This window comes from Phyllostomus hastatus, unplaced genomic scaffold (assembly GCF_019186645.2).
Source record: "Phyllostomus hastatus isolate PE091 unplaced genomic scaffold, TTU_PhHast_1.1 phas_contig_57, whole genome shotgun sequence".
Lineage (NCBI taxonomy): Eukaryota > Metazoa > Chordata > Mammalia > Chiroptera > Phyllostomidae > Phyllostomus > Phyllostomus hastatus.
Genome location: NW_025333912.1, coordinates 3,478,357 through 3,505,950, shown reverse-complemented (window position 1 = coordinate 3,505,950; position 27,594 = coordinate 3,478,357). Strand labels below are relative to the sequence as shown.

General features: G+C 39.1%; 2 protein-coding genes across 9 annotated transcripts in view; one reads left to right on the top strand and one right to left on the bottom strand.

Annotated features, from left to right (window-relative positions):
* FLACC1 (flagellum associated containing coiled-coil domains 1) overlaps positions 1 to 5,046 on the top strand; it is a 28,443-nt gene extending 23,397 nt beyond the window's left edge. Inside the window, exons 12-14 of the mRNA XM_045847667.1 lie at positions 3,447 to 3,536; positions 3,654 to 3,763; positions 4,417 to 5,046. Coding sequence (XP_045703623.1) covers positions 3,447 to 3,536; positions 3,654 to 3,763; positions 4,417 to 4,534 — 318 coding nt within the window. The 3' untranslated portion in view covers positions 4,535 to 5,046. The remainder of the gene's footprint in view (positions 1 to 3,446; positions 3,537 to 3,653; positions 3,764 to 4,416) is intronic.
* A 423-nt stretch (positions 5,047 to 5,469) lies between these two features.
* The window catches only part of CASP8 (caspase 8), a 42,656-nt gene continuing 20,531 nt past the window's right edge, over positions 5,470 to 27,594 (bottom strand). For 4 of the 8 annotated variants that reach the window (XM_045847665.1, XM_045847664.1, XM_045847659.1 and 1 more), the window contains exons 2-8: positions 21,280 to 21,617; positions 17,392 to 17,497; positions 16,578 to 16,716; positions 15,291 to 15,454; positions 13,568 to 13,709; positions 8,050 to 8,551; positions 5,470 to 6,853 (exon numbers count right to left, since the gene is read on the bottom strand). In XM_045847665.1, the coding sequence (XP_045703621.1) occupies positions 6,718 to 6,853; positions 8,050 to 8,551; positions 13,568 to 13,709; positions 15,291 to 15,454; positions 16,578 to 16,716; positions 17,392 to 17,497; positions 21,280 to 21,584 (1,494 nt within the window). In that variant the 5' untranslated portion in view covers positions 21,585 to 21,617 and the 3' untranslated portion in view covers positions 5,470 to 6,717. Of the gene's footprint in view, positions 6,854 to 8,049; positions 8,552 to 13,567; positions 13,710 to 15,290; positions 15,455 to 16,577; positions 16,717 to 17,391; positions 17,498 to 21,279; positions 21,618 to 23,067; positions 23,151 to 26,605; positions 26,671 to 27,594 lie in introns of those variants that run through there. The other 4 variants (XM_045847662.1, XM_045847663.1, XM_045847658.1 and 1 more) reach the window with 3 other exon arrangements.

Below are 27,594 nucleotides of genomic sequence, written 5' to 3'. Positions count from 1 at the left end.
CCGCTCTGGTCACTGTCAGCCTGTTCTCTATTTCAGTGCCTTTGGTTATATTTTGCTCGTTTGTTCATTTTGCTGATTAGTTTCCTGTTAAAGGTGATATTATATGGTATTTGTCTTTCACTGCCTGGCTTATTTTGCTTAGCATAATGCTCTCCAGTTCCATCCATGCTGTTGCAAAGCGTAGGAGCTCCTTTCTTTCTGCTGCATAGAATTCCATTGTGTAAATGTACCATAGTTTTTTTGATCCATTCATTTACTGATGGGCACCTAGGTTGCTTCCAGCACTTGGCTATTGTAAATTGTGCTGCTATGAACGTTAGAGTGCATAGTTTCTTTTGGACTGGTGTTTCAGGGTTCTTAGGATATAATCCTAGCAGTGGAATTGCAGGGTCAAAAGGCAGATCCATTTTTAGTTTTCTGAGAAAATTCCATACTGTTTTCCATAGTGGTTGTACCAGTCTGCAATCCCACAAACAGTGCACTAGGGCTCCCTTTTGTCCACAACCTCTCCAACACTTGTTGTTTGTTGCTTTGTTTATGATGGCCATTCTGACCAGTGTGAAGTGGTATCTCATTGTGGTTTTAATTTGCATCTCTCTGATAGCTAGCGATACTGAACATCTTTTCATGTGTTTCTGGATCCTCTGTATGTCCTCCCTGGAGAAGTGTCTGTTCAAGTCCTTTGCCCATTTTTTAACTGAGTTGCTTATCTTCTTAGAGTGGAGTCATATGAGTTCTTTATATATTTTAGAGATTAAACCCTTGTCTGAGGTATCATTGGCAAATATGTTTTCCCATACAGTTGGTTCTCTTTTTCTTTTAATACTGTTTTCTTTAGCCATGCAGAAGCTTTTTATTTTGATGAGATCCTATTTGTTTATTCTTTCCTTTATGTCCCTTGCTCTAGGGGACATATCAGTGAAAATATTGCTGTGTGAAATATCTGTGATTTTCCTGCCTATGTTCCCTTTTAGGACTTTAATGGTGTCATGACTAATATTTAAATATTTTATCCACCCTGAATTTACTTTTGTGTATGGTGTAGGTTGGTGTTCAAGTTTCATTTTTTGGCATGTAACTGTCCAGCTCTCCCAACACCATTTGTTGAAGAGGCTATTTTTACTCTATTTTATGTTGCTGTCGAATATTAATTGACCATAGAGACTTGAGTTTATTTCTGGGCTCTCTGTTCTGTTCCATTGGTCTATCTGTTTGTTTTTATGCCAGTACCAAGCTGTTTTGATTACAGTGGCCTTGTAATACAGTTTGGTATCAGATATTGTGATCCCTCCTACTTTACTCTTCTTTCTCAAAATTGCAGCAGCTATTTGGGGTCATTTATGGTTCCATATAAATTGTTGAAGTGTTTGTTCTGTCTGTGAAATATGCCATTGGTACTTTAATAGGTATTGCATTGAATGTGTAAATTGCTTTGGGTAGTATGGACATTTTGATAATGTTAATTATTCTGATCCATGAACATGGTATATGTTTCCATTTGTTTGTGTCTTCCTTGATTTCCTTCTTCAGTGTTGTGTAGTGTTCTGAAGTACAGGTCTTTTACCTCCTTGGTTAGGTTTATTCCCAGATATTTTATTTTTCTTGTTGCTATATCAAATGGGATTTTTTTCTTGATTTGATAATTTTTTATTTGGCTGTCAGCCATTGTGAAATTTATCTTGTTGGGTGCTGAGTATTTTTTGTATTCCTTTAAATATCATTGAGCTTTGTTTTGGAATTCAGTTAAGTTACTTGGAAACAGTCTGAGCTTTTCAAGTTTTGGTTTTATGTTTTGTTAGGCAAATTATAGCAGTCTTTAGTCTAGGGCTAATTTTTCCTCACTGCTGAGATGATACCCCCCTCAGCAATCTACCCAATACTGTGTGTATTTAGAAGGGTTGTCCTTCCCTGGCTGGTGGGGATGTGAACTATTTCCAGCCTTGTGTTGGTTCTAGGGATTGTTCTACCTACTCCATGCTGGCAGTTCTTTCCCCCAACCTCATCCCCTTTGATTTGTTCCCCTCTATCATGCCACTCCAGTGGCACTGGACTTCTGGCTATCTCTTTAATAGGCCAGGATGCTCCTACTTTGGAATCTTTGCTCTTGATTTTCTCTCTTCTTGGAATACTCTTTGCCAGATATCCATATGACTAACTTCCTTACCTCCTTCCAGTCTTCACTCAAATGCCACCTTCTCGGGGTCACCAAACAACCTGACACTTTCTTTTCCCTGTTTCATTTTTTCCACACAGACTTATAGCCATCTAACCTGATAAACTCAATGAGGGCAGGGATTTTTGTCTGTTTTCTTTACCATTTATCCCCAGTTTCTAGAACACTGATTGGCACATTTCAGAAATTCAGTAAATAGCAACTGATTTTTATAATGAATAAAAAATGAAAAAAACTGCAAAATGACATGCTTTGTACAATGCAGTTACAGTAAATGAGGGTACTTTTCAAGTTTATGCACAGTGTGAGGGGGCTCATTACATGGGTAGAGCTGTAAGGATAGGTAAGAGTTAAATGAGGCTGATACCTAAAAGGTGAGCCCCATCTGGTAAATGTTACAGTTTCTTTAGCATCTTTCTAAAGTAGATCTCACACTTATGCCTTCCCATCACTTACACTGCATCCTCCACTTGCATCCTTAGTTTGTTTCTAATTTATTATTGTAATTATTTTGTTTACTTTTATTTAATTTTTTAAATATTTCCCTCACTAGAATATGTCTCCATAAGAGCAGGAGTTATATTTATCTTGTTCATCATAATATTCCTAGTGCCTAATACAGTAGTAAGGGGTTTTTTCCTAATCAACAGCCCATTTTTCAGAGCACTGTTAAGTTTACAGAAAAATTAAGCAGAGAGTACAGAGATTTCCCATACACTCCCCATGCCACACAATTATTAATATCTTGCATTTGTTGTGGTACATTTGTTATAACTGATAAACTAATATTAATACATAATTTTTAACTAAAATTCATAGTTTAGACTAGGGTTCATTCTTTGTGTTGTACATTCTACAGGGTTTCTCTGATCTAAAAATCCTTTGTTCTCTACTGCCCCTCCCAACCATTGGTAACCACTGATCTTTTTTACTATTTCTATGGTTTTGCCTCTTCCAGAATGTCATGTATTTGGGATCCATAGTAGATATTTAATTAATACTTGTTTAATAAATGAATGATTGGTAGTTTTGTGATGACCCATGTGAGCTCCAGTGGGGCTGGCTCTGGGGCAGTGGCAGTGAGGTTATAGGGAAGGGTGTACATAGATGGGTGAGACATAGAGGGGGGAGAATTCACAGGGCACAGTGACTGAATGGTGCAGGAGGAGGAGTAACTAGAGTTAATGCTTCCCATTGTAGCCCAGGGACCTAAAGAAGAGAATAAATGGGTAGATACCATCATGATATCCCCAAACAATTTCTTCTTACACAGATCATAGAGGAAGAGTTGCTTGCTCAAGCTAGTATCCTAGAATCACTTAACACAACCCTCTACCAAACCCAGATAGAACTCCAGAGAGAGGTGAGTCCTGGCTGGAATGGGGATAGGAGATTGTGGGAGGATCCCAGACCTCTGTACAGTTCTGCCATACAGCTCTTGTTTGGGAAAGATAGCTATTAAAATTGACATGTCTTTCAGAAAGCTGCAGTGGGAAGTCTGGAGAAAACACTCCAGACCAAGCTTGCCGAATCTGAAGAGAAGTTTAAACACACCATACAGCTCCTGACAGAGGAAAACATTCATCTGAGGTGTGAATGATGCACAAAAACATGACTTACTTGTGTTTAGGAAGTGAGAGGGATTTGGGAGGAGGAAGAGGTGAAGGTGAACCCAGGCAAAGCCACTTTCAGGAGGAAGATATTCTCTGTGAGCCTGGTCACAGTATTTGCCTGCCGTGGTGGAACAGTTCATTTGAAATGGTGCTGGGAATGTGTTTAGACTCCCTTACCTACATCTTAGTCTTTATACAAAGTTACATGTGAGATTTATCTGAGAATCTCTAAGTGTATTCAGTCTTGTGACTAAAGGTTATTTTTAAATCCCTCTCCCCTGAGGGTATAGGGGTTTGGGTGTTAGTGGTTTACCCTTAGATGCAGCTGCATTTGCTTCCTGTGGAAATTATCTTCAGGTCAGAAATTATACTGCTACCTGAAGATTTATCTTAAATCACTGAACTAAATTTTGGTCAATACTTTGATAAAGGGAAGTTGTTCCTTGTGTTGATTTAGTAGAAAAATTCCTCATGTGAACATTTGGTCACCCAAATATCGTATTTCACTAAAATCAAAGCCACTGCAAGTAATGAGTGAAACTGCCTCCAATCAAAGAATGAAACCACATTTCTCTCATTCCCCTTTCTACCCTTAGAGCCTATAGTGATACATCTTCTTTTTCTTTATAGGCAAAAGATAATTGCCAGGAATGAAGAAATATATGAAGAACAATCTGGGAGATCAACCTGTATTACTATTTATGAGGATGATTCTGAGACTGTAGAATATAGTGACAACAAAAGATAAAAATTGTGAGCAGAAAAGTTGTTCTCCATAATCGGAGATGGTAGGAATACCATCGCTGTAAGCCTAGAGGACTCATGTAAGGTTTTCTTGAGAAACGCATATGATGAGTTTGGTTTGGGGTTGCCTTGATTCTACTTCTGTCTTTTCAACACTTGCTTTCCTCTGAGTGTTTGGGATTGTATTGATTCTTATCTCAACTACATAGATTTTTCATGACACTTCATTGTGAAAAGTGATGTTCTCTATACCTAGAGCTGAGCTTTCTCTGGGTGTGCCATTTTCTCTTCCATTTTTACATATTTCTTTGTGAAGACAGTGATCTGAAAATTTTCTTCCTATTAAATGTTGACTGTATTTTGGACTATACCTTTTCTCCCCCCTGGGGCATTTAGCTAGCAAGAAAGAATTAATTGGTTCCATTACAAAAACCTTTCTTTTTCACATGTGTTCCCTACTCTCCCACCTCCCAATCAGGTTTCCTAAACTATGATTTAGGAAGAGTTTCTGATGATTCTCACCACCTTCTCCAAACCATTGTTAGAATTCAAGTGCCTACAGGGCAGGCAACATAAATAAGTGAAGTGGGCTGGACATTTGGAAAAACAATCCCACAGACACACTGATAGTTGGTGATTGGCAGCAGCTTCAGTAGAGGAGATTGAGGTGTCAGGGGCAGTGAGAGAACTCATTCCATTGCTGCCATACAGGAGCATGGGGTCAATGTGGTCAAATATTTCGATTTTTCAAAAGAAAGTATTCTGGTTTTTATGTGACATCTCCCGATTTTTAAATATGAACAACCCATTTTTAAAAAAATACAACTGTGTGAGTCAACATTGGGAGGCTCAAGTGAAATAACTGTGATTTAGATATTTTCTACCTGTGAGATGCCATCAGCTAAAAACAAAACAAGGAAAACAACATCCAAGGAGCAGTAAGATTAAATTATGTTTTATTAAAAAGATTTCAAGTAAACTGAAGATATAAATTACAAATTTAAAAGCATGGAAGAAGCACAGCATTACTAGCAAAAAAAATCAAACATTACGGAAGTATGCATATATTATAAGAGCAATAAGAGAAAAGGCTGAAAAGGGAGTTTGGAAAAAGAGTATAGCAAATTTGTAAAAATATTTTTAATTTTAATGTAAGAATTTCTTACATTAAAGCTTTTCATGTAAGAAAATCTTCTCCAATTTGTATTTTAAAGCAACTTTCAATGGAGTTCAGGGAATATTAATTATTTTGAATTAAAGTTACTTGAGAAAGTTACTGCAAGATGGACAATCTAATCCTTTTTTATTCCCCCTGACAGCTGACATTAAACCTACTATGTGAAAAGCACCCTTCATGTGCAAACACGGTAGAAGCCACTGTATTACCAGAGATAGGGAATACAGGCTAAGAAGGCTTCGTAAACAACAACAACAACAAAAAAACTCTGTTGCTTCTTTTCTAATTTACTACTGGAAGCCCAAACTTCTTTGTCTTGTAAATTCTTCACAAATTTATTGTTACACTGTCTAAAAATAAAATCTGCCTGATTTAATCATTATTTGGAGTCTTAGATTTTTCTGCTATCCTATATGTATGAAAGTTAATTTTCCTTCTGTTCGTTTATCTTATGCCAATTTAATTAACAGATAAACCAAAGAAGCTAGATGAATAAAAAGGAAAAGTCTTTTTCACAGCCTTGTAAAGTAGTGCAAACAATGGCTTGGAAAGAGAGGGACTGAAAGTACAAAACAAAACAAAACAAAATACTTAACAATTTGAAGCGAATTAAATTGAATGAGTATGGGTTGAAAGCAGATGAGTGACTTGTGAAATACATCTGCCACTGTTTTTGAACCATTATGATGTTACTCTTCTTTTAAACTTACTATACTTTTTGTATCTACTATAGTTTTTAAAAGCTTTTTTATCAAATTAAAAGTACAACTAAAATCATGACTATGGCTATAAATATCTAGCTATTGTTACAAAGCCAGATATTTGGGCTTGATTTACATACAAATTAAATTGTCTTGACTCCCATTCTCTCCCCTTCCTACCATCAAAAAAAAAGAAGGAGCAAGGTGTGGCAATATTAAATTAAGCCTAGTGTTATGCCAGTAAATATTAGCATAAAGTAGAAGCATAACAGCAGCATCTTAATAAAATATTAAGCATAGTGTTATACATCAATTAAGAGGGAAGAAGAGTTTTTTTGTCAGAGTGAAAGTCGGCTGTGGCATCTGCTTCCCCATATTCTTCTTGTCATCTTTATTGCTCACTTCAAAGTTCACCTCTGTGAGGATGGTGAGAATATCATCACCCCTGAAAAACATAACATTGTGACCATCTGTTAGGAAAACAACTGGTAAACCCTTTTACCTGCTGTGCTTATGATAGTTACTGATCTCAAAACATCAGGCATTTGAAGTGGTAAGTTGCTAAACCAAGACCTACCACAGCTTCTCAGATAAAGGAGGTGTTTCAGAGCTCAATAACTTATCTTTGGTTTACTCAGGATCTCTAAAGACCATCAGAAACCTCAGTGTTAACATCAGATTTGGTTTCTTCCCTTCCCAGTCTATACTCACTCTACTCCATGTACTATGTTACCAATGTCCATAATCACCTCAATGACCCATAACATCCTCTGCCCCAAATTGACATTGCTTCTGTGGGTTCATCGATGATGTAACCAAACTTCAGGCACGTGAAAATCAAATGTCTCCTGCAGTTGCCTCACCTCTTTCTTACCAGCCTCTAATCAGTTTAACTGGGCAACCTATTTATCCACCTCTGAAAATAGGCCCCCAAACCTTATAGGATTCACAGTCTGAAGCACAAAATGAAAACATACTGTTGAAATCATGGTTCACTCCTTTATCTGCCATGGAAAATTCTCACTCTTCATACACTTAAAACATAACAATGTATAGAACTAGAAGGAACCTGCAGAAGATTGCTTCCTATCCGTCAGTTGCATGTGCATTTGGGTGAACTGTGACACACAAAACCATCATTTAACTAAATAAAACACAAGATATTTAAATGAGAAAAGGATATTTTCCTACATTTTGTGGCTTCAGAGCAGGCCCAATAACTAAAACTATAAAGGGTTTCTACTCTTTGGTATTTTTCTCTCACAATACACCAAGAAGGTTGGAGGATGGTTAGCTGTTATAGAACTTCTGACAGGGTTAGAGAATGTTAAACATCGAAATGGGTTATAGCCTTTTTGGAAAACTTCTTGGAAGTTTTCCAGTTGAATGGTCACAGTCACGTTTCTGCCTAAATACAGAGCTGCACTATATGACTTCACCTTCCTTCCTAGCAACATGATACCCTGATTGTCCTTTGAGGTGCTAAAAAAGGAAACTCCTCAGTAAGTATCTCACTTTTTTCTATCTGTAAACTCAAGATTTGTCCGCTCTCCCACTTGGCAGCTGACCTGGGAAGTACAGCTACACGATCCACAGCTAGATATTTATGGATGAATGAAGGGTTGGATAGGCAAGAATTACCTGGGACATCTTTCTTTCAGGCTCTGGCAAAGTGACTGGATATACCAGGTCCCCTCCATAGGGCTTCGGTAGGAAACACAATTGTTCACAGTGGCCATTCCCAGCAGAAAGTCAGCCTCATCTGGGATGTATCTTTTCTGAAGTGTTAAGTCCATTTCTAAATGGTCTTCCTTTTCTTCTGAGTCAGTCTCTACAGCTATACCTTTTTGGTAGTTATCCCCTTGACAAGCCTGGATGAAAAAGATTTTGGGTTTGCCTGCAAGGGAAGGGCATTTTGAACTAGTGAAGTATGAAGTCAGCTCATGGATGGGGGCTTCCTGCCCATCAGCACCATAGATGATGCCCTTGTCTCCATGGGAAAGGATGCAGCAGATGAAGCAGTCTTTGTTATTGTGGTCCTTGTTTTGGTACTCTTCCAGAGTTTCACAGATTTTCTCTGCTGTGAAGTCGTTGTGCTGCACTATATCAAAGTGAAGCATACTAAAAGTGGAACACAAAGCCTCTGAAAAGTGAAAAACAAAGACTCATGTTATACCACAATAATACCCAAACCACAGCCCAGAGCTAAAGCAAACATCGATCAGATAAAAATCTGAACCAGACCTTAAGAATAAGACTCTTTATATTAGTGGCTGGATTCCATAAACTTCTAATAGTTATTGCCACCTACTGAAAAACCTTCCAAGTGTTGAGGCAAATACAAAAATAAAAATATAGAAAGGAGAGTATTATTGTTGACCTGCTGTTTTAGCTCAACTACTCTACAAAATGAGTAAGCCATTTTTTAGGCTTACTACCAAACCAATTTTTTAAAAATGTTAATTAATTTATTTATTTTTAGAGAGAGAGGAGAGGAGGAAGAAAGAAAGGGAGAGAAACATCAATGTGTGGTTTCATCTCATGCATCCCTTAGTGGGGACCTAGCCTGTAACCAGGCATATGCCCTGACTGGGAATTGAACCAGTGACCCTTTGGTTCACAGGCTGGCTCTTAATCCACTAAACCACACCAGCCAGGGCACCAATTTAAAAAAATTTTATAACTTACATAACCAGAAAACAAAAACCAAAAGAATTTTTGAACAAAAGATTCATACTTATTTTATTCTGAACCCTCTCAAAATGGTTAAAATACAATATATGGACTTCCAGCCAAGATGGAGGCATAGGTAGAAACACTGTGCCTCCTCATACAACCAAAATAAGGACAACAAAAATTTAGAAACAAAAAAACAATCAGCACTGGCAGAAAATTGAACTGTTGGAAGTCCAACAACCAAGGAGTTAAAATAGACACATTCATCCAGACCGGTAGGAGGGACAGAGTCGCTGGCTGGAGTGGCTGGGTAGAGAGGGGTCCTGGCAAAAAAAGCGGTGGCTGGTGGACCTGGGCATGCAGGTGGTGGCTGGCAGACCCCAGGAGCCTGGGGTGGCAGTGGGCAAACCCAGCAAGGCGGCAGATTGTGGAGGGGTATGGCATGCAAGGCAGCTGGTGGACCAGGCAGTCCCACATTCGTGCTCAGATAAACTGGGCAAAACTGGGGAGCAAGACAGGTGATGCAACCCAGGGCTCCTGTACAAGGAAATAAAGCCTCAAAACACTGATTGAAAACACCTGTGGGAGGTTGAGGTTCTGGGAGAGACTCACAGCCTCACAGAAGAGTTTGTTGGAGAGACCCACAGGGTTCTAGAACATACACATACCCACCCACATGGGAATCAGCATCAGAAGGGCCCAGTTTGCTTGGGGGAAGCAGTAGAAGTGACTGAAATCTGGCAGAGAGCAGAGCAAGCACCATTGTTCCCTCTCTGACCCCTTCCCCACATACAGTGTCACAACCCAGCAAAGTGGATACCCTGCCCTGGTGAACACCTAAGACTCTGCCCCTCACTGTGTAAAAGGTGTGTCAAGACCAAAAAAATGGCCCAAACAAAAGAACAGATCAAAACTCCAGAAAAAATACAACTAAGCGACAAAGAGATAGCCAGCCTATCAGATACACAGTTCAAAGCACTGGTGATAGGGATGTTCACAGAATTGATTGAATTTGGTCACAAATTAGATGAAAAAATGAAGGCTATGCTAAGTGAAATAAAGGAAAATGAACAAGGAACCAATAGTGATGGGAAGGAAACTGGGACTCAAATCAATGGAGTGGACCAGAAGGAAGAAAGAAACAATCAAACAGAAAAGAATGAAGAAACAAGAATTCAGAAAAATGAAGAGAGGCTTAGGAACATCTAGGACATCTTTAAACATTCCAACATCTGAATTATAGGGGTACCAGAAGGAGAAGAGGAAGAGTGACAAGTGGAAAATTTATTTGAACAAATAATGAAGAACTTCCCCAATCTGGTAAAGGAAATAGACTTCCAGGAAGTCCAGGAAGCTCAGAGAGTCGCAAAGAAGTTGGACCCAAGGAGGAACACACCAAGGCACATCATAATTACATTAGCCAAGATTAAAATGAAGGAGAGGATCCTAGAAGCAGCAAGAGATAAAGGGGAAACAGTCACCTACAAAGGAGTTCCCATCAGACTGTCAGCTGATTTCTCAAAAGAGACCTTGCAGGCAAGAAGGGGCTGGAAAAAAGTATTCCAAGTCATGAAAAGCAAGGACCTACATCCAAGATTACTCTATCCAGCAAAGCTTTCATTTAGAATGGAAGGGCAGATCAAGTGCTTCTCAGATAAGGTCAAGTTAAAGGAGTTCATCATCACCAAGCCCTTATTTGTATGAAACTGTTAAAAGGGACTTATCTAAGAAAAGAAGATAAACATGTATAGTAAAATGACAGCAAACTCAATTATTAACAACCACACCTAAAACAAAAACAAAAACAAAAACAAACTAAGCAAACAACTAGAACAGGAACAGAACCACAGAAATGGAGATCACATGGAGGGTTAGCAACAGGGGAGTGGGAGGAGGAGAGAGGGGGAAAAGGTACAGGCAATAAGTAGCATAGATGGTAGGTAGAAAATAGGGGGAGGACAAGAATAGTATGGGAAATGTAGAAGCTAAAGAACTCATAAGTATGACACATGGACATGAACTAAAGGGGGGGAATGTGGGTGGAAGAGGGTATGCAGGGTGGAGGAGAGTGAAGGGGGAAAATGGGACAACTGTAATAGCATCATCAATAAGACATATTTAAAAAATACAATATATGAAAGTTTTGAAAGTCAAGTAGAACTAAAAGACCTATGCAAAAAACCTATCCCCTCTTTGCCACTCCGTATCACCTAGTCACGTTCCACGAAGGTAACCAATTTCAACTTTTAACTACTTTTTTTTGTAATTAACCTCCATTTTGTAATAAATTTGGGTATATTGCTATTTATTCATTGATAATGTTTGATTTTTGTATTGAATTCCTATTATGGGTGATGAGCTTTTGGTGCTCTTATATAATTATTTACCATTTATCATTTTTAGTTCAATCATTAGTAATGTTTGTATTACTAGTACTATTTAAACATAATATTATTTAATTATGCTTCCTTTCTTATTAAACTTTTGTCTTTCATGGAGTTAGCAATTGCACTATTTTTTTATTGCTTTGTTTCCTATGTGCTTAACATTATTTCCCCCCAAAATGTGCTCATAGAGCTAGTCAAAGTCTTTCAATATCTTCTGGCTGCCTGTCTGATTCCTTTCAAAAAAAAATTTGTATATGCTTAAGGTATACAACATGATGATATACATAGTGAAATGATTAAAGTAGACAAGCTAATAACGTATCTCCATTCACTGTTACTGCATATATGTGTATGTGTGATGAGAGCACCTGAAATAATCTCCCAGCATATTTCTGGTATTCAGTACAGTATTATTTTTATTGATTCCAGAGAGAGGGAAAGGAAGAGAGAAAGAGAGGAAGAGAAATGTTGATGTGAGAGAGAAACATCGATCAGTTGCCTTTTCCATGCACCCTGAGTGGGGACTGAACCCACAATCCAGTCACATGCCCTGACTGGGAATCACACCTGTGGCCTTTCAGTTTGTGGGACCACACCCAACCAACTGAGCCACACCGGCCAGGGCTTAATACAGTATTATTAATTATAGTCATCATGTCCATTAGATCTCTAGACTTACTCACCCTATATAACTGCACATTTGTACTCTGACAAAATGCCAGAAATACAATCAAGTATTATTTTAATAAATGTGTTTTAATAGTAAATGAATGGAAATCAAAGACCTGAAACCTTTTCTTCAGTACCAAGATGTGTGGTGATAAATTTTATAATCAATGGACTCATGTTCTATGGCTTTTTAAAATTACAGAATAGATTTGCCTGAATAAACAAATGTTAACAGAGAACTTTGGCTGATTAAAATCAACCTACCTTACTTTTCTAAATTTTACTCAACTTAAAAAATAAGTTCTTACCTGATGTTATGACTTTTAAAAATTATTTGATCAAGTAAAAATTCTTAATATTACAATGGTTGGGTCAGATTATTTTGAGGGGGGGGGTATTTGTTTTTAATTGTTGTTCAAGTACAGTTTTCTGTCTTTTACTCCCATCCCAGGCCACCTACCCAGACCTCCCCACCTCCCTCCCATTTCCACCCCCCTAGTTTTTGTCCATGTGTCCTTTATATTTGTTCCTGTAAACCCTTCCCCTTTTCCCCTGAAATTCCCTCCCCTCTCTCGTCTGGTCACTGCCAGCCTGTTCTCTATTTCAGTGTCTTTGGTTATATTTTGCTTGTTTGTTTTATTGTTTAGGTTCCTGTTAAAGGTGAGATCATATGGTATTTGTCTTTCACTGCCTGGCTTATTTTGCTTAGCATAATACTTTCCAGTTCCATCCATGCTTGCAAAGGGTAGGAGCTCCTTCTTTCTTTCTGCTGCATAATATTCCATCATGTAAATGTACCCTAGTTTTTTGATCCATTCATTTACTGATGGGCACCTAGGCTGCTTCCAACACTTGGCTATTGTAAATTATTTCTATTATTACTTTTAGTTGTAGCCAATTCTGTGTTCACATACTGCAAATTAGTTTTTCATTTAACTTGTCCACTCTCAATCTTAGCTGAGATAAGCTGAGCAAAATAATTTCTGTCTAGTTTAACATTTGCAAAATGCTATTTCTATTGAGGACTTACAATTGCCACAGTTCTCTGTTATAAATGCAACCTCTATAAGTGGGCATGATAGCAAGGCAATGTTTTCACACATTGTACAACTTGACACATTCAACAGAAGCACTACCCATTTAGTTGAATTAAAAGTGAAACATCTTGCTGCTTTCTAGTATAAGCCTTTTAATAAGACTTACTATTTCACCTTTATATATACATTGCTTCACTTTTTAAAATTAAGTTAAAAGAGAAAAGGCAGAAAACCAGCAAAAATATAAGAATGTCCTTTACCTCCACAGGAAAATGTGGTTATATCCATTTTATTTGAAACATATGGCCCTGTTGGTATGGCTTTTGTTCTCCCTTTTGATAAAAATGTAAGTGTTAGAAATATTTTACTTCTTTTTTGGTTCTACTATACCTGCATCCAAGTGTGTTCCATTCCTGTCCTTTATGTTGTGAAGCCTGGGCACGTTCTTCCTTGCCAGGTGAAAGTCATAATTGTTAAAGATCACACAGAACCCCCGGGGCTTGCTTGTCATTCGGTAAGTTTTGTCCAATGTCTGAAAAACAAAAATGCAACCCAGGAGCTGACTCTGTGGGTCAAACACGAGACATAAATAAACAACTCCCTGGTTCAAGGTTAGGCTGTCCCCCAAGCCAGAGCGGGCTACAAGTGCTCATTCCACAGCTCTGACACAAGGTCACATTGTTTCCCTAATGAACTAGCTAGTTTCTACCTATTCTTCTCAGACAGGATCCTCAGACTTCTGCTCCACCGTTAGTGTGTAAAGTCAATGTCCCAAACTTGGGTCTTGAGAGCACTTTGCACTTATATTAGTATTGTCATCACAATGTATTATGTGTTTGCATTTTTGCTCAAGGCAGATGACATCTGTTGTTCAGGAGCTAGGACTTATCAATTTGTGAGAGCTCAGTCAGGAGTTGCTCAAAGAATGGATGTCTTAGGGTTCTCTTTGGGCCACCCTTCCGTGACCTTGTGTGTGATTTCCTTGGCTATCTCCTCAACTCATGCATGCTTTCAGGCTTACAGCTGAGAGCCTGCTCTTCACACATGACAAAGTGTCCCAGGACTTTTAAAGCTGATGGATTAATCTGGCTCTCAGGACCACAGTGAAGGTGAGAGATGCACTGGTCAGGCAGATCGTGGCTGTGCCGCGGGTTACAGTGTTCAGACTCCAGCATCTGACATTCACAGTCGGCGGTGGCCCAAGGCTGCCTTGCTTCTCCCAGGGCTATTTCAGAGCTCAGATACTCAGCATTTTGGGGGAAATTCATGCAGCTTCTCTAAGCAGAGAAAAGGGCTCTGGGCTGGGGTGGGACATGGAATTCTTGGCTCTATACATTAAGTAACCTTAAAACTTTGATCAAGTTACCTAATCTCTCTTGCACTCAGTATTCTTTGCTGTTCTTTGGGGACAGCACTGGTGGTGGGCTTTACTTGCAAAGTGCTACATGACTTTGGTTGATCCTTGATTTTCAGACTGAGAGAGGTCTGGTAATGTGCTCAGGAGCCCACTCGTAAATTGTTTCTCTCAAGCTTAATTTCAAGCCTTCCCCTGGACTCTTCTGCTTCCCGCCACAGAGAGGAGTGAGTGGGCTAATGAGTCAGGATGTGTTTGGTGAATTGCTGAAGGTTACATGAACAGAAGTGATTATGTCTAGAAAGGCAATTCCTGTACCAGCTCATTGAAGTGAGAATGCAGGGATGCCTAGATCATGAGCATTTGTCACTCACACCTAACACAACGGAGAAACAGTTTTGAAATGTCAAGCTTGGCTTTTTCCAGGGCTGCTGGACTCCTCCCCCAAGGCCCTCTCCCATTCAGGCTAATGCAGCCACTGAAAGGATTAAGTGGGAGACTTCTCATCTCTCTGCCATCCAACTGTTTCTATGTCTTTGTCTTTGGTTTTAAAACAAAAATTTAACACATAAGAAATTGAAGACATCACATATTTTTTAATTAAAAAGTCACCCTTTAAGCTTGTCCTTTTGTAAAATTTTTCTGCAGTTCTCAAAATATTCACTAAGTATTGTTCCCTTACTAGTTTGTCTGGAAGCTAACAAGGCTAACTAGAACCTGCAGTGTAAAGGAAAGAAGTAATGGGAGGGTTCCTTGTACCTGTTGTGACTCACTGTCCTCCTTGGAAGATTCGCAGTCCTGTTCTCTTGAATTGTCCGACACTGACAGCATCCTAAGTGACACCTCCTCCTCTACAAATGATGAAGACACATTTGGAATGACACATGGCAGAGAGGATACTTTAGGAAAGAAACATGTAGCACCTAGGACAACAGAAAGTCTCATTTAAAAGGAAAATTCACAGACTGCCTTGAACATAATATCCTTGAATCCACAAAATAAGTAAGATTCTCGCTACTGTCTAACTCTGCATCTATTGCAAACTTGCTGGCCTGAGGTCACAATCTGGGTCTTTTGACACATCTTTTAGTGTATAGAGCTGGTGACAACAAGTAGCCACCAAGCTTTCATCCTGATTAGGCAGCAGATCCATTAAAATGTGGTTATAAATGGTAGAGGTTGTAAAGAGGAAGGAATGAGGATATCAAAGAGTAAATTAGCTAAATAGTTCTTGAAAACATCTCAGGGTATTACCACTTGAAAATTCATCTCAACTTCTTTCAAGATGTTAAAATGTAAAGAAAAAAACCGTCCTGAGCAGACAAAATCAATTTAATCATACAAGCAAAGCTTAATTTAGCTTATGTTGCAAGACTAATTTGACCTTGCTCTTACACCTCTGAAAATCATGAGCAATACTTGAACTTTTTTCATATCTTTTTTCAAGTTTGATATGAGGTTAAATCCCCTATCTGGATCCCCACTGGTCAATCCCCTATCACTTGCAGAGATTCTAACATAACCAATCACAGTGAAGAATAAATAGTCACTGCTTTCTCACTCCTGAGCCTCATTCGATGTTTTGTTTTGAATACTTCCAGTTTGCAAACTTTTTAGTGTCTCTTTTAAAATACAGCAATAAATTTATATTAATTACTACAATGATTCATTGATTTTACTTTGGCTATTTATGAACCTCTGAACTGAAACAGAAACATAGTTTTTATTAAAAACACTGTGACACCCCTGGCTGAGTAGCTCAGTTGATTAGAGCATCATCTCAATACTCCAAGGTTGCAGGTTCAATCTCTGGTCAGGGCACAACCAATGAATCAACCAATGAATGAATCAATAAATGGATGAGTCAATAAATGGATAAACAAGTGGAATGAAAATCACCCCCCCATTTTCTTTCCTCTCTCTCTCTCTCTCTCTCTCTCTCTCTCTCAAAAATAAATAATTTCTTTCAAAAAACACTGTGACATAGGGGAATTTGTCAATTTAAAAATACATTTTGCTGTTTCACAGCTATCAGGCTGTTTCTACCTCTGCTTAATTCTTCATAATCATTGATTTTCTTCAGCAGGCTCTTGTCGACTTGGTGACAGATTCGTTTTAGGGTGTCCAAATTTCTTTCCCCAAGAAGGACCCTCTTCTCCATCTCCATGAAAATATCAAGCAAGTTCTAAAGGGAGGAGAGATAAAGTTGGAAGATGGAAATGGGCCATATTGGCTTTTAGATTAGATTTTTTTTCCTTTTACTTTCTCCTAGCCAAGGTCCACCCTAGCTTCCCAAGTAGACCCTCCTGAGAAGACATGTTGGTTTTACAAAGCCGGTTCACTACTAGGGAGGTAACTGTGTGGTTTCTGGCCCATAAATACAGAAGTGAGAAGATAGAGAAGAAGCCACATCAGTCCCCAGGACCCAGGCTCTGTGCTAAAACCATCTGTGGACACATTTACATGAAGGCTATGAAAGAACCATGGTCCCCATGGTGACAGCTTCAAGAACTGCCTCACACCCAACATTTCCTCTGGCAATACACACACACACACACACACACACAGTTCCAAGTTGTTTCAGAAGTGGGCAAAACATCTCAGCCACCTCCACAGGGTCCCACATTGGGTTGTGCCCCCACAACCAGCCCTCTGATAATTAATGTGAGCAACCCTTCACAGTATACTGAGGAATCACACCTACAACACTCCTGCTTGACAGCTTTCTTCTTCAGCCTAGGTTTTTTAAAAAAGGAGAATTCAGGTTGCTTTTACTGGAATAGCCTTCTCTGCCATCTCGGAAATCCCCTCTGGCTGACTCTTCCTCAGGACTGAGTCCTAACATGACCCCAGGTCTTACCACGTTGTCATCCAGTTTACTTTTGGAGATCTCCTTGTTCAAAAGAAACTTAAAAGATGGTAATTCCGATGTTTTTACATCTTCTGAAATCTGGAATAGCATAACCCTGTGGTGGGAAATGGAGACACTTGAGAAATGCTTTCTTGAATAATTTCCCATTTGATATATAGAGTCACAGCAGATTTTACTTGAATGGCCTCCCTTCAAAATAAACCTAGCTAATAACATGCTTTATGAGTTGAGTCCTTGAAAAGAGGCTAGTATAGTGACACAGAAGACTATTGACTCATGCCCAACACCCCTATCTTTAACAGAATGTAAAGTTCTGCTAACTTGGTCCATCAGTTAATTTCGTTAAGTGAATTGTGATTTTCCTTTGTCTTTGCTATAAAATCAAGATCTTTTTGCAATAAAAAAGTTTTGATTTTAGAAATTATGCTTTTCAAAATACAAATGAGATCATCACTTCCTAATTAAAACTTGTCAGTGTTCTCCCAGTCATCACCTTCAGTAGGAAGGCCAAACAAGTTCAAGAATACAGACCTTAGTGAGTTGAGCTCAGCCCACCTCCTCATCTCAGCCACTTTCACTACCCTCTTACATCTGTTCCCCAGACACACCCAGCTGCCCTGCCCCCACCCCTTTGTGCTGTGCCCCCACACTCCTATTCCCTTAGCTATCTCCAGACAACCACTAATCCACTAAGAGCTCAAGCACTACCTAAGTAACCTCAAGCACTGCATTCACTTCACTGTGCCTTTGGATTGCCCAAAGGTAACACATACAATTGTCTGTTTACAAAGCTGCCCAAGTCCCCTGAGAGCAGAATCCATGCCCTTTTTGTTGCCACGAGCTCAGAAGATTGTGAGGTACAGTGAGTGTCCAAATGCAAGGGACCCAGACCAGCAATGTTGGAACCTTGGTTCTACCACCTATGAGCAGTGTGACTTCAGAAAAACTGCACATTTTTTCTTCATTATAGACTGCAGATAATTCTATATCTACACCACTGGAATGTGTTGAGGATTGCATGAATAGGTTTATCTAGAGTGCTTTAAATCAATCTTTGGCAACACAGTTAGTGCTCAATACGTGGCAGTATTATTTTCTAACCTGCCATAGGCTTTTGGGGTATACTTGTTCAATGAACAAAGGAATGTTTTATAAGTCAGAAACCTATATATTATTATAGTGTAAAGCAAATAACTTCAATACAAAAACACATTAAAGTTAAATTATAAAATTAAAGGTCTGAGCCCTGGCTGCTTAGCTCAATGGATTGAGTGCAATCTGTGAACCAAAAGGTCCCAGTCAGGGCACATGCCTGGGTTGTGAGCCAGGTCCCCAGTGGGGGCCACACGAGAGGCAACCACACATTGATGTTTCTCTCTCTCTCTTTCTCCCTCCCTTCCCCTCTCTAAAAATAAATAAATAAAATCTTTAAAATAAAAGGTCTGAAAATAAAAATAGTGTAAGAAGAAGTTACTCAGTATTATCATCTGTTTTACCCTTCTTCTCATGAAATCTCTACCCTAGAAGAATTTCATTAAAGCTTTCTCACTTTGGCCAAGACTGGGTCCAGTCAAAAGCTGTTGCCCCTTTTAACTTTATTATAAGGTATTTTGCCCTCTCACTTTTCTCATTACTGAAACCTACTGGTTTTCCTGTAGCATCATTGTCTAGAAATAAACCTGGATAAGTTAGAAGATACTTACTGTATAAATAGAAATTATAATTTGAAAATTTTAATGTCTAACACAGGGGTGTCAAACTCATTTTCACTGGGGGCCACATCAATCTTGTGGTTGCTTTCAAAGGGCCGAATGTAACTTTAGGACTGCGTACATGTAACTACTCCTTAACTAGGGGCAAGGAGGTTGGCGCTGCCACGAGGTAGAAACAAGGTACCAGGCTGGACAAAACAAGGTGGAGGGCCGGATTCAGCCCATGGGCCTTGTGTTTGCCACCTATGGTAACGTTTTCTTATAAATGAATGCAACCATGCTAGCGTATTTTTTATTTACTGGCTAATGACCAAAAGTGATGAAGCAGCAGCAGACTATACTTGTGCTGACTCTTCTGTTACGAAACTAACATGCTGAATGTTGTAACAGAAAGATCCTGCCTCGTTAGGGACTCTTGACCCCCCCGCCACCCCCCCCCCCCCGCAGGCACCGGCAGTTTGCCTCAGTCTAACTCACGCGGCAGTCTAACTCAGCCTCCAGGAGACCCAGACAGTGGGCACAAGATGAAACCTCCCACCCTTCCTAGTTCTGGGGCTGGTTTGGGGGTTTGTTTGTTCATTTGTTTTTGTTTTTAAGATTAATTGGTACCTAATTTAAAATTCCTTAAAAGAACTTCACAATCTAAGGTGCCCTCTTAGCACAGTAGGCAGTGCGTCAGTCTCATAATCTGAAGAACTTCACAATCTTATTAAACCAAAATTATCCAGTATTGAATAGTATCCACCTTCCCTATCCTTCCCAATTCACCTTCACCCAGAACATGTCCATGTGACCTTATTTAGGAAAAGGGCCTTTGTTGTTGCGATCTCGTTAAAATAAGATTATACTAGATTTGAGTGGGTCCTAATCCAATGACTGGAGCCCTTATAAGAAGAGGGAAATCCAGACAAACACAAAGGGAAGAATGGAGGCCGAGATTGGACTGATGAGTCTACAAGACAAGGAACACCAAGGATTGCCTGTAACCAGCAGAAACTAGAAGAGAATGAAAAGGATTTTCTGTAGAGACCCCAAAAGGGACCAACCCTGTTGACACCCTGATATCAGACTTTTAACCTCCAGAACTCCGACAGATTAATTACTCCACTGTGTTACGCCATCCAGTTTATGGTATTTTGTTACAGCAATCCTAAAACACACATATACTCTCTCTTGTCATTTAAAATCAAAATGGTCAAGTTTCAAGCAGAGAAACATATCACAAGGAACATGCCAGAATCTCAGGTCTCTGAAAATAGAAAGACTAAGGCATTAATAGGCCAGTCAAGTAGAGGACAATGGTTTTCAGCCGTGACTATGAGGACTTCATATTGCACGGACTACAGATACTGAGAAGCAAGCAGAGACAGTGAAATGGGCCATAGCCAATGCTTGAGTAGAAGTTTTCTGAAAGGAAGCTAAAAATAACTTTAAGGAGTGTCTGAGAACGGGACGTTGAAAGAGAGAAGTTGGTAATACACTTCTATATTTAAAGTCTTAAGAATCACAAAGATGTAACTGAAGGTAACAAGTTATCATACCTAGCTTATCCACTCTCCCACGGGTGAAGAAAGGCTGAGCTGCAAGGCCTTTGGCAGAACTGACCCCCAAGTCACCATTGTTCTCCCAGCAGCAGCCAGCCTCACAGGGGCTAAGCAGTCTCGGACCTGGCCAATCCTGAACAACCAGCAGCATATGCCTCATTGGAGGACTTTGTAATGCAAGTGTGGATACAAGCCTGGAACTCCATTGAGAATTTCCACACTCATCCACAAGCAGGTGGAAGGAGGATTTCAGGTGAAAAGTAGAGATGCTTTATCCAAAATAAACAAAGTAAGTACACAATGTGGGCATCAGCAAAGCAGAAACACCAAGATAATAGATACATAACAGAAAGAGAGTTAGAACATTTAGAAAAGTCTATTTTAATGTCAGCGTACTTACAGGTAATGTTTCACTTCAAAAATTTTATTTTATGGTTTTAGCTTTTTTTTTTCCTGAATTATACACCAGGTCTCTAAATTTCTTAAATTGGTCCTGGTCAAACATCTTCCCAGAGGCCCCAAAGTCATAGTACATCGACAACCTGCATTCAGCCCTCCCACAAAGATGCATCCACTCCCCCCACCCCGCCCCGTGCTCACATTCTGGAGAATCTCCCCACCTGTATGCAGAGATCTGAGCCTTGCCCGGTATCTGAAGCTCCTTCTTCATCTCTTCTTCGCTGGTGTTCAGGTACTTTTTCAGGAGATCCAACCTACCAACTCGAAATAGAAGCTCCTTCAAGAAGGACAAGTTGTTTTCCTCCACCATTCTCTTTTCCTGGAGTCGCTGAAATAACATTAAGGCATCTTTGATGTGTTCCTGCTTCTTTTGTGGTATGTAATCCACACTTAGGAACTTGAGGGAAGCCACCTCATCACTGTTCAGATTCTCTCCAATTTCATATAGACAATTGTTGAGATCCATACTTGTCCTTAGTTGGTGGAATGTAGTTGTAGCCTAGGTCAAAAGACAACATTATATTCAGATGAAGAAGAAAAGTACCATTAACAGGTTTGTTCCCGCATCAAATGCCATTACATCTACTACAATACATGTCAGACATTTTGCTGTGGATACAGGGAATTAAAAACAAGCAGGCCAAGCTCCTGCCCTTACGTAGCTTCCTATTTGGGAAGACAGGCGCACAAACTAGTCCATGGTCAGAGAGTTGTGAGCAGGGTGCAGCAGGAATAATAGATATGAAAGTTCAGTTGGTAGCAACGGTTTTCAGACTCTTTGCAAAGTTGAAGAACTGTTTGTTGAACTCTTACTCAGGCTCTCCCTTAACTTAGAAGGAGGTCCTGGAGAGATATCATTTGAGAACCTTGAGCTAGGAAACCTTTAACTTCTCATCCGGCTTCATCTCCTTGACCCCACAGACTCTGTGCCTTTGTCACTTCCCTAACCTCAAACGACCTTAGCCTGCTTGGACCTCTTTCCTTCCAAAACAAAGCTGATAGGAGCGTTGATCTTTAAAACTCCCTGAATTTACTAACATTCTTGAATGAAAACACAAATTCCAACTATTACTGAGAGGTATTAGTCAGAGGTAATGAGCCAGGACCCATATATTTTGTTCATATGATGTTAAAATAGAAATATTTTTAACTTGGACATTAAGATGAGCTTTAATGAATTTTTAAAGTGTCCAAAAAGCTTTTGAAACTTAAAAAAAAAAACAAAATTTCCTGTCCGTATTCAGATTATAAAAACAATGTGAATATTTAAAATAAAGTTTCAACAATAAAAATTTTTTTATCCTCCCCAAATAAAATAAATTATAACATCAGTTCAGTTATCATTACATACAGCACGCACACACACACACGTAAAAATTAGAATCAGCCTGCATAACTGGGTGTGCACACCTGTTTTATTCCACTTAATATTTTAAATAAAATTATAGTCCTATAATTATTCTTCTTTGGTATATTTTTAATGTTTCTAGATTTTTCAGCATATGAGTATATCAAATTTTATTTTAAGCAATTTCTATTTCCTTATTGTTAAAAATAATGTTGCGTTGAGAGGCTTTTTCATATATCCTATACATATCTCTGATTATTTTCTTCTTAGAACTGGAATTATAGGGCAAAACCTTTTTTCTCCCTTTTAACTTAGAGCTTACAGCATTGTTTAGGGAAGTTTTCTTAATTCAGGAAACTGAAGAGACAGTGTCTTGGAAAGATACACTTTGCATTGAATTCACAAGGGCTGCAAAGCCAAGATCTTTCACTGCAAAAAGCAATTGATTATCATGAAAATACCTTTACTTAGGAAAGATATCTTAAATAAGGGGTCAGCACCTAATAGCATATATTCAAAATGCAACAAACAAAAACTGCTGGACATACAAAAGGACAAACTAGCAAGCTCATTCCTCAAATCGCACTCTATAGAAACACACCTGTGTGCTCAACAGGGTATGTTCATGGAGTCTCATCACAGCATGATGGGTAAACCCGAACAACTAGAAATATCTTACATGTCCTGTAATAAGAGGATGGTTAAATAATCTAAGGTATAGTCATACTACACAATATTAGACAGAGGTTAAGGAAATGCATTCCTTCTGAAATAAAAGTGGGTAGAGATTCAAGATATTATGATGGCAGTGAGGAAAATATGTTGCAATATAGCAAAAAAACATACATCTACTTTTTAAAAACATTCAAAGCAATACAATTAGATTTTCAGTGATTACAGACAACTATGTAAAAACAAGGTCTGGATACCAAATTTATAAAGTTGTTCCTTCTGGGAAATGGAGGAGAAAACTACAACTTGGGGGTGAAGGAGTCAAGAAAAGGGGTTACCTTTTCCTGTAATGTGTTAAAGAGGAACTATGCAGCTATTATCTGTGTAAATGAAATTAATGTTAAAATCCTAGCTTGAGTGTGTTCCGTGGTTAAGGGAGTGAACAAAGTGAGTGGAGGAGGGCAGGAGATGAGCCTCTTTGGGAAGCTGAGGGCAGATATCACCAGGCGAGGATATCACGTCATGGAGGAGTGACACAATCACATCTGTGTTCCTTAAAGAACACAAGGATATCCCTTCAAGATGGCAGTATAGGTAAACAAGGTACTTGTCTCCTCGCACAACCACATCAAAATTACAACTAAACTACAGAAAAACCATTATTCAGAACCACCAGAAATAAAACTGAATGGAAGTCTTACAACTACAGAATTAAAGAAGAAACCACATCAAGACTGGTAGGAGGGGTGGAGATAAGGGGTGTGGCAGATAAAAATCAGGAGGGAAATCTTGGGAGCGAGGGGTCCCAGCACCACACTAGGCCCTCCCTGTCCAGAGGTCCAGTGCCAGGAAGATAAGTCCCCATAACTTCTGGCTGTAAAAACCAATGGGGTGGGCCCTGGCTGGTGTAGCTCAGTGGATTGAGCTCGGGCTGCGAACCAAAGTGTCGCAGGTTCGATTCCCAGCCAGGGTACATGCCTGGGTTGCAGGCCATGACCTCCAGCAACTGCACATCGATGTTTCTCTCTCTCTGTGTCCCTCCCTTCCCTCTCTAAAAAATAAATAAATAAAATCTTTAAAAAAATGGGGTGAAGGCTGTGGAAGACAAACTGCTAGAGTCCCAGGCAGTTCCTCTGAAAGGGCCCATGCATACCCTTTCTCTGACTCACTCTCTCTGACTCAGACTCACTCTCTCTGAGCTCCAGCACAAGACCAACCAATTGAAAGGCACCAGAGACACACGGGGAGGAACTGTATTGTCCAGTAGCAGAGCAAGAGCTGGGGGGCAGCTTTCTCCCAGACAGAAGTGCTGGCAGAGGCCACTGTTCCTTTTCTGAGCCCTCCTCCAACAGAGTGGGCAGAGGGGCACCATATCTGAAACACCATCAACCTGGCTCACACCGTTTGTCCCACCAAAGCTGTTTCCAGTGGTTTTTCCATGTGAATGGCTTGTCTTGGCTCATGCTTCAGATTTTTCTAAATTCTCTCAAGCAAGTAGCATCTGGCCTCAGCATGTCCTGTGCCTATTGCTAAGTGGCCCCAGTTCAGCACTGACAGCAACCGGTCTTGGTTCAAAGTTTGGACTCCCTAAGGCACATTCAAACTCAGCACAAATAGCAGCCAACTGTAGATTGCTTTGTAGCTCATGCCAGTTGGCCTCAGTCAGAACACAGGTGGTGGCTGACCTTGGCCTGCACCTCCTGGGAGTTCCCCTGAATACCTGATGGACAGCTTCAGACCATGTTGGAGCACCATTACCCAAAAACTTCCACAAGCAACACACCCAAGGGGCAAACTCAGTGGGCACCAGAGCTCTACTGAAGTAAGTGCTGCCTCGTGAGGTGGACCCCTGCACAGCTGATCCTCCACAGTGGTCAGAGGTTGGTGGTCAGGGGTCACAGCAAGTCCTTGCAGTTGATTGGCCTGGGTAAATCCCCCTCATTGCCAACAGCAATCAAGGCCCAACTACAAGAGGAGGATGTATATAGCTCACTTTGTGGGCACACCTCAAGTACTCAACTTGAGTGACAGGGGAGGCTGTGCCACAGGACCCTATATGACACCTACTACATTAGGCCATGCTACCAAGACAGAGAGTCATAGCAGCTCTACCTAATACATAGAAACAAACACATGGAGGCTTCCAAAACATGGAGACAAAGAAACATGTCCCAAATGAAAGAAGAGAACAAAACGCCAGAAAAAGAACTAAACAAAATGGAGACAAGCAATCTCTAGATTCAGAGTTCAAAACACTGGTTATAAAGATGCTCAGTGAACTTAGTGAGAACTTCAACAGCATAAAAAAGTCATGGAAACCATAGAAAAGAACCAGTCAGAAATGAAGTATACATTAACTGAAATGAAAAATAATTTACAGAGAATCAACAGTACAGTGGATGAAACTGAGAATCAAATCAGCAATTTAGAATATAAGGAAGCAGAAAACACACAATCAGAACAGCAAGAAGACAAAAGAATCCCCCAAAATGAGGATCCTCTAGGACAACTTCAAGTACACCAACATTCACATCATGGGGTTGCCAGAAGAAGAAAGAGAACAAGAAATTGAAAACCTATTTCAAAAAATGACAGAAAATTTCCCTAACTTGATGAAGGGAATAGATATACAAGTTCAGGAAGTACAGAGAGTCCCAGACAAGATAAACTTCAAAGAGGCCCACAACAGGACACATCATAATTAAAATATCAAATGTTAAAGACAAGAGAGAATCTTAAAAGCAGCAAGAGAAAAGCAATTACCTACAAGGGAGCTCCCATAAGACCATCAGCTGATTTCTCAAAAGAAACTTTGTAGGCTAGAAGAGGTTGCCAATAAATATTCAAAATGATGAAAAGCAAAGGCCTACATCCAAAATTACTCTTCTCAGCAAAGCTAACATTTAGAATCGAAGGACAGATAAAGCACTTCCCAGATAAGAAGAAGCTAAAGGAATTCATCATCACCAAACTAATATTATACAAAATGTTAAAGGGTCTCTTCTTTAAGAGAAAGAAGAAGATCAAAAATATGAACCACAAGATAGCAATAAATACATATCTATCAACAATTGAATCTAGAACAAAATTAACAAACAAGCAGAACAAAAACAGAATCATAGATACAGAGAGCTTTTTGATGGTTGCCAGATGGGAGGGGAGTCAGGAGGATGGGTGGAAAAGGTGAAAGGATTAAGAAGTACTAATTGGTTGTCACAGAATAGTCATGGCGATGTAAAGTGCAGCCTATAGTAGCCAAAGAATATATATACATGACCTGTGGATATGGACAATGGTGTGAGGATGGCTTGAGGGAATGGGGGAGGGGTTGAAAGGAGGGAAACAAAGATGTAAAAACTGGGACAACTGTAATAGCATAAATCAAATATAATTGAAACAAATTTTAAAAATACAAAAAATTAGAACTTAAACTTTCAAAAGAACTTTAGAGAATTCAAAGAACTTACTTTTTCCAAAGTAGCAGGAATCTTTCACACATCTCTCTCAGAGACTGAAAAATCTAGTACAGTAACTGTAAGAAGACACAGCAGATCTATGTAACACAATTGACAAACTCCATCTAACAAGCATTTCCTCCCAGTGGAAAATACACATCCATTCAAACACAAACAAAATATTCACGAAAACTGTCCACAAAGAAAATCTTAACAGATTTACAAAAAGCAGAAACTATATAGTCTGTGTTCTCTGGCTATTAGAAGTTAACAATAAAATTAGAAATTAACATATTAATTAGAAGTTAACAATGAAAAAATGGCCAAATCAAACACACTATAAAAGAGGTTATCCACATTTAGATGGCTTTTAAACACATGGTGTTAGAACAAATGAGTAGACTTCTAGAATAAACTGAAATTAATCCTAATGAACACCTTACATCAAAATAAGCAGCAGTTGGATCAAAGATTTAATCCTTAAAGTTAAAATGCTAAGGAAAGAAACATAAAAGAATTTTTAAAAATAATTTTACAGAGGTGAAGAACCTTTCCAAGTATAACAGAAAACCTGAAAGTCATTAAAAAAACATTGGTAAGTGTCTTTAAATAATAACTAAAATATTCTGCAAACAACAATTTAAAAACAAATAAATCTTGCACTGGGAAATATGGACAGTAATATGATGTATAATAGAAAAGGAATCAGTTTCCTAAAATAGGGGTCCTAGAAGCCAGTTTAAGAAAAGAGAGTGTCAGACCAACCATCCAATGCACAAACAGGCAAAGATCATAAGCAGAGAGTTCAGAGAAAGGTAAGAACCATTAGCTTTATATTTTTATAACAATGGCTTTTTCACATTTGAAAAGATGTTCAACATCATTCACAATAAATTTTTAAAAACAAATTGGAATTACAAAACACCACTTTCAGCTACCAAACTGGTGAAATACAAAACTTGTAATACACAGTATTGTGAGACAGTGAAAATAAAAATAGA